This window comes from Girardinichthys multiradiatus, chromosome 2, assembly GCF_021462225.1.
Source record: "Girardinichthys multiradiatus isolate DD_20200921_A chromosome 2, DD_fGirMul_XY1, whole genome shotgun sequence".
Classification (NCBI taxonomy): domain Eukaryota; kingdom Metazoa; phylum Chordata; class Actinopteri; order Cyprinodontiformes; family Goodeidae; genus Girardinichthys; species Girardinichthys multiradiatus.
In genome coordinates this window covers 20,800,091-20,807,369 of record NC_061795.1, presented here as the reverse complement: position 1 = coordinate 20,807,369, position 7,279 = coordinate 20,800,091, and the positions used below count along the sequence as shown (strand labels likewise).

General features: G+C 38.9%; 1 protein-coding gene across 1 annotated transcript; it reads right to left on the bottom strand.

The window, feature by feature from the left end:
- Window positions 1–1,933: 1,933 nt before the first annotated feature.
- LOC124881172 (uncharacterized protein C3orf20-like) lies at window positions 1,934–5,293 on the bottom strand. Its single transcript, XM_047386711.1, has 4 exons — window positions 5,216–5,293; window positions 3,405–3,768; window positions 2,988–3,104; window positions 1,934–2,079 (listed from the first exon to the last, which is right to left on the bottom strand). The coding sequence occupies exons 2-4, from the start codon at window positions 3,702–3,704 to the stop codon at window positions 1,945–1,947; spliced, it is 552 nt and encodes a 183-aa protein (XP_047242667.1). The 5' UTR covers window positions 3,705–3,768; window positions 5,216–5,293; the 3' UTR covers window positions 1,934–1,944.
- Window positions 5,294–7,279: the final 1,986 nt, after the last annotated feature.

The window sequence follows — 7,279 nt, the reverse complement described above, 5'->3', positions numbered from 1 at the left end:
GCTATATCTGTACGTCTTTTAGGGCAATGTTTACCAGCTTTGCTTATGTAAACTAAAATGTTTGCTCGTCTGTTAAAAATAATCAGATTGGAAGGAGAACATCTGTAAACAGTGATTTCCAAGTATGGACCTTGACTGGGCCACAGTTCTGGCTGTATGTTTAGGATTGTTCTGCCAGAATGGCACCTCTGCCCTAATCTCAAATATTTTACAGCCTCTAACAGGTTTTTTTTTCCAGTTTTACCCTGTATTTAGCCTTATCCATTTTTCCATTTACTCTGGCCTGCTTCCCTGTCCCTGCTGAAGAAAAAGGAACCCCACAGCATGATGCAACCACCACCATGTTATTGCGTAAGTATGATGTGTCCAAAGAAATGTGTAGAGTTAGTTTTCTACAAACATAACATTTGGCATGTAGACCAGAAATTTCAACTTTGGTCTCTTCTGACCAGAACACCATCTCCCACATGTTTGATGCATTCCCTATATGACTTGTGGCAAACTACAGATGGTATATCTGTTGGCAATCTTTCAACAATATCTTTCTTCTTGGCATTCTCCTATAAAGCACCAATTTGTGGAGGACACAACTAATAGTTTTCCTAGCAACCGATTCTCCCAATTGCGATCTCTGTGGCTCCTCAAGAGTTACCTTGTGTCTCTTAGCTGATACTCAGATTAATGCTCTTCTTGCTTAGCTTGTCAGTTAAGTTTGCTTTTGTGCCATATTCTTTCTATTTTCAGATGATGGATTGAACAGTGCTCCCTGAGATGTTCAAAGTTTGGGAGATTTTTTTTTATAACTCACAGCTGCTTTAAACATCTCCGCACCTTTCTCCCAAATCTATCTAGTGTGTTCCTTAATCTTCATGAACCTCTGAGACCTCTGCAGAACAGCTATATTTATGTTGAAATTAAATAACACACAGTAGGCCTCTATCAAATCCAAAGAAAATACCATAAAGTTTATTGTTGCCAACCAGACAAAATGTGGGAAAAAGATCAAGGAGTACAAATATCTTTGCAAGGCACTGTGTAAATCTACAGAAATGTTACTCTGAAGTCATGTATATATTCTCTGATGAAAGATGTTTTGTTTCCTATCAGCATCTCAGTTTCATATTAGACTCATTAGAGGTGGTGTCAGCCTGAAACTTTATTTTTGCATATGAAAACAGCTGATGCAAAAGGGAGACTATTTATGAAGATTTAATCATTTCTGGGAACACCAGGAATATGCTTTTTTAAATCTATGTCACTGAGGTAATGGCTCACAAACTTATTTTACTCTTGTCCAAAAAAGAAAAGAAGAGAAAACAGGGTTACAGAGAGAACATCTGTTTATTTCTTTATCTTCAAAGTTAGTGAGAAAAACAATGAATGAATCAGTTAACAAACAAATAAATAAATAACACTTGTGAGGAATCGTGAACTACTGTTGAGGCCTTAAATTTGTTACATTTAAATGAATCAATGTAAATTTTAAAACATGTTTTTCTTTTCACCCATTAAAAGTTAATTAATTATTCCTAACATTAAAATACACTTAAGCAAAGGGGGGGGGGGGGGGGGTCGTCTACAGATTAACCAATCAAAGCCAGCAACACTGTTGTAATCATGTTTTAAAGCATAAAGTAATCAACCTTGGTTGCACTTTTAAATCAGCTTTAGCATAAACCAAAACAGATACATTCTATAAGATTTCTAACTAGTTACATTAAATATGCAGCGAAATAAACTAACAGAAGTAATGAACAGTGGCTGAAGTCATAAACGTTGCATTGGTCCCTTTTTTTTCTTCCTCAAAAACAGCCCGCTTGGTGTCACATCCTGCTGCTTCTGATGTAATCTATGCTTCTGTGGCTGCAGGAGTTTTTACTGCATCACTGTGATAATAATAATAATACGTCGGTGAAAATGTCATGTGCTTTGAACTATTTCTCTTTATTCTGTAGGGAGACTCAAACCTAGTCTGTGATCTCTCCTGGTCCTGCAGATCTGCCTTTGAAGATCCTCGACTAAGCAGCTGTCACTGGTGAATATGTAGCCTACAAACAGCAGTTTCCCTTTGAGGTACATCTGTCACACACAGAAATATTTTTTTAAGACAAACAGACTTTAAATCAGGTCCAACCAATTTACTTTAGAAGTCACTTAAATAGTACAACTGTGGTTAATTTAATTTCATTATAAATCCAGTTGATCTGTGAAGGCCTCAGAGATTTTTTAGAGAACATTAGTTATCAAACAGCGTCATCAGTGTATTTGTACACTCCACTAATCTTAACTTTCTTACCTAGAGAGTGGCAAGACTTACTATGAAATGGTTGGTTAGAAAGGCCCAATCCAAGTCTAAGTTCAATGGACAAAATTTTGAGATTCTAGATACATTTGCATGCCACACCTTTTTGCTTTTCATTTGAAAACAAAAATTGAATAACCTGTATATAAAATCCCGAATACATTGAATTTCTTCTCTTGTAATATCACAAGAATTAAAATAATTCTAGCTGTTATTTTGTATCTTGATTTCAGAGTTTAATAAGCTATAGAGCGAATTTGATCTTTTCAAAGCATAAACATGATTAGATTCCCTAGTCTATCCACATGTGTGTGCACTGATAATATCAGTGCTTTGTGAGGATAAGATCCCTTGGGCTGCAGAATTTAAGACAATTTCATGCTATGACGACTTTAGTCATTTTTGTTTGATTTATGGAGAGAATAATAATTTTTCGCTGAAAAGCAGAAATCAGTCAAGTCGATATCATGACTTTGGGCCACAGATTAGCGCTATCTTTAGTGATTAAGAGGCAGATCTTCCTAATGCTTGTCAGCTCAAAGTATCTTTAGGATAAATGTGGCATAATGGAAAGGACACTCCATTACCGACCGTCTATCCTCCCTGACAAGAGCTGCTGCTGCCACCTAGTGGCGGCCATTAGGACCTGCAGTTCGAGCATGCAGTCTGCAGTTAGTTCACCTACCAAGAACATCCCAGGAGCAGCACCGTGTCGCTGCTGCAGCAGAACGTTCTCCGGCCCAAAGCCTGCCATGCCGGCCGACATCTCGTACCTGACCAGGCGAAAAGAGTCCATCTGGCACTGGATAAACACAAACAACCTGTTACTGGGTTTTCTGTAAACTGCTGACTGGTCTATGTGTCAGTTTCTGTTCATTTGTTTATGCAACACCGCTTATATCCTTGAAAAAGGGCATCAGCATCAATAAAATTCCTGCTGATTGAACTGAATATTGACAACAGTGATGCTACCGGATGATGATGCATGCCCTTGTAGCTAAAGTAGAGACTTAGTTTGGTGTTTGTGTGTGATTTTTACATGCATCACATGTATCTGGTTACTTTTTTTTATTTAATGCACTGCACAGGGTTCTGTTCACACCTGGATACATGGCATGGCCCTGTTCTTGTTCCTCGTCCTGAAGAGATCCTCCAAAACATCCCACCTGGTTGCTGTGTGTGTGTTAACAGATGGCTGAGGTGGGGTAACACACACCACCAGTATCTGTTTGCTGTCAAGAGGTTGGCCCATGATGAAAGCATCATACTCCAGGTCGGTGACTACTGGCATCAGTGTTGCACTGCAGCAGCACCTCCTCCGCTGCTCCTCCCCCCCTTGCAAGGCAACTCTCAGCAGAGCAGGGCATGTTGTGAGAGGGATGGAGGGAAGAAGCGGCACCATATCTCCCGGGCCGTAGCTGGTGGGGGGAGTTTCAGACTCTGGACCGTGTGAAAGAATCACTGACCTGGGAGACAGTCAAGCTCATGTTGGAAATATAATTGAAACCAGATATTTACATATGCTGTATAAAGATCTCTTCTGACATTAAATCAAAAATAAATGTGTCCTACAGTTAGAATGGGCTAAATTATTTCTATTTGTTAAATGCCAGAATAACAAAAGATGAATTTATTTGAGATATTTTACTTACTTTCTTCATATTCAGACGTTTGCAGCATTTGACAGAAGCACACCTGTGGGTGTTTTATAAGGCAACACCTCAAATACACTGCTTCCTTGGGTGTTATCAGGGAAAGCTCAAAATAATGCAGGCAAGGTACAATAACTGTGGACCTTCACAAGTCTGGTTGTGCCTTGGTTACAAGTTCCAGATGCCTGAAGGTTTTCCTTACATCTGTTCATACAATTATATGCAAGTTTAAACAGCATGCTGTCCAGCCATCAGGAAGTAGACACATTTCTGTCTCCTTGGTGTAAAATGTGCATATTGAACCCAAAAGCAAACGACACTGAAGTAAAGATCCTGATTATGAAATAAGTTGTCTTCCCAACATGTGCTGAGGCTCCTCAGTGAGGAAGAAGCCATTACTCCGGAAGCAAAGTAAAAAAAAAAAAACAGACCACAGTTTGCAATTACACACAAGAAAAAAAAACCCTCATTTTTTGAACATGTTTTGTGGTCTGATAAAACTAAGACTCAAGAGTCATATTTACTATTGTAACAAACACTGAGGTGGCAGCATCATGTTGAGTGGGTGTTTTGCTGCAGGGGAGGCTGATGCACTTTACAAAATAGATGGCATCATAAGACAACAGCATTATGTAGGAATATTGATGCAACATCTCAAGACATCAGCCAGGAAGATAACGTTTTGGAAGGCCCTTCCAAATGGACACTGCCCTAAGCATGCTGCCAAATTAGTTTCAAGTTAAGGACAGCACAGTCAATGTTTTAGAGTGACCATCACAAAGTCCTACAGAATATTTGTGGGCAGAGCTAAAAAGGTGTGTGTAAACAGTCCAGGCTACAAACCTGATTCAGTTACACCGGTTCTGTCAGGAGGAACGGGCCAATATTCCAACAAACTGTTGTGAGAAGCTTGTGGAAGGAAGCCCGAAGGGATGACCCAAGTCATAGTTTAAAAGCAATTCAACCAAATGTATGAAAACCTCTGACTTTGAATTAAGGTTTTTAATATCTGTAGATGTATCTCTCTCATTTTTCTGACATTTAGCAAGTAGAAATATTTTTGTTATTCCTAACTGACCTAAAACAGGAAAACTTTAGTTGTATTTAATGTCAGACAGAAAAAAAATGGTTGTGTCTATTTATACAGTGTATGCAGATATCTGGTTTCAGCTGTAAGGCTCTTAAAATTCAGTAAATGTTGTTTTAGTCAGTTAAAAGACGTTACATGTTTGCACCTTTCTGTAATACAAGCAGCTCTTACTCTGGTTTGATGTTGCCATGGATACGAAGGGGTCCAATCTGTGTGACAGGAAGCTCGTTTCTGCCTTGCTTCTTAAGTATCCTGGAAAATGCTCATTTATTGAGGTATTCATATAGCAGGGTACAGTGTATTTTATCTAATCTTTATACAGTACTATACTATATAGTTGAAGCAATGAGCTGGATTCTTCTAATGCAATAAAAAGGGATGTATAATGAATATGTGGAGAACTGGCCTGCAACATTGGGTTTACCAAAAATGCTGAGTTCCACTTTCTACATGATTTAATATCACATAGGACTAAACAGTTTCAGTTAGGTTTATCCTAAATGGCCCAAAATAAGACAAATAAGACAGACATCAGGAGAGGCCCAGAACGACAGTCAAGTGGCTTTTCACTCACTAAAGACATTAAAGAACTAAAGGATGTAAGACCCAACAAGTGAACAACCGGAGCATCAATAAAAACCTGATAAGGCATCAAATGAAACCAAATCCATTCAGTTTTTTCAAAGCATGGACCCAAGATATTGTTATTATTTTTTCTAAAAAGAACATAACAGTTACACTTTTATTATTTATTATTATTATTAAGTGGACTGTATAATTTTTACTTGCAGCAAAATGCATCTGACCAGACCATAAATTGACAGTTTTTAACATTTAAACTTTTTAACATTTTTTCAAGTCACATCCACATTTGATACAAAGTGATGTCAAAGTCAATAATTTTTGTTTTAATGCAATTAGAGCTGCAGGTGTTTTTAGGTATTTGTCAACCAGCTTTACATCTAGAGACTAAAATGTTTTGTTTGTTCTATTTTGCAAAATACCTCAAGCTCAGATTGTCAGGAATTCTATATTCGATTTAAGTCTGGACTTTGACTGGGCCATTGTAACCCATGGATATGAGTTCATGTGAACCGTTCTTTTGCAGCTCTGGCTGTATGTTAAGGGTGGTTCTCCTGCTGGAAGGTTGACCTCGCCCCAGTCTCAAGTCTTCCACAGCCTCTAACAGATTTTCTTCCAGGATTGTCTTGTGCTGAGCTCCATCCATCTCCATCAATCTCCATCCATCTCCATCCAGCTCCCCTGTCCCACCACAGGAATGTTGTGTTCAAAGTAATATGCAGTGATGTCCACTGCTTTGCATGAAGGCAAAAGAGTTCAGTTTAGGTCTTGCAGTATCTTACCAGAACACCTTATTCCAGAGGTTTGCAGTGTCTCTTGCATGGTTGATGGCTAACTGCAAATTGAGGCCTCTTGATGTTTTCTTTCTTCAATGTTTTTCTTTAGTGCGCAGAACAGCTCCATTTAAACTGGAATGAAACTGTCCACGCGAGCTCGGTTTATCAATTTAGGTAGCTTAGTTATGACTTTTTTTTTTTTCTTTATTTCATGTGTCTTATGTTTTTATGCTTTTATCTGAGGCTTTGTCTTTATGTTCAAGTAGATGCTTTCTTTAATGTCTGTTCTTTATTTCTGTGAAGCACCCTGTAATTGGTGGCACTGGATTTAATGTAAGGGTATCGGATGAAAAGGGACTGACATTTATACCATGCACAGTATGATTTTCTACCCACTTCATAACTACGCACTACTTGGTGCTTGAATATCAAATTAATTCTAAAAAAAATCCAGAAACACTGAGTTTTGTGGTAGTAAAGTGATAAATTATAAATAAATAATAATAATAATAATAAATTTAGTGGCCAAATCTTACCAAAGGTCACCCTGATAATTTATTAATGAGCTAATCTGTGTAGGATATCATGAAAACCCGCTACATCAGTCAGCACCTCTGTTTCTGGATGAGGCGGTCCTGAGGTTTCTCTGGTGATGCTGATAGGCATCTGTGGCTCTCTCTGAGCTCGTCCTTCCTGCTTCTCCCAGCATGCAGCAGTGCAGCCTCTTTGCGTTCAGGTGAGTTCAGAGAGGGCAGAGCGGCCGACTGCGCCGCTCGTCTTGGCTGGGTCCCCAGTTGGCCCCCTAACAAACGCTCCGCGTCAGGACACTTGATACCTGAAGGAGAGAAAGAGGTCACTAACGTCCACAGGCACCGAG

Coding starts and splice junctions, on each gene's coding strand:
- LOC124881172 (XM_047386711.1), bottom strand. CDS start 3,704: ATGGTGCCGCTTCTTCCCTCCATCCCTCTCACAACATGCCCTGCTCTG. Junction 3,105..3,404: donor GGGCCATGCCATGTATCCAG/GTGTGAACAGAA, acceptor GTGTTTATCCAG/TGCCAGATGGACTCTTTTCG. Junction 2,080..2,987: donor CTGCTCCTGGGATGTTCTTG/GTAGGTGAACTA, acceptor TGTGTGTGACAG/ATGTACCTCAAAGGGAAACT.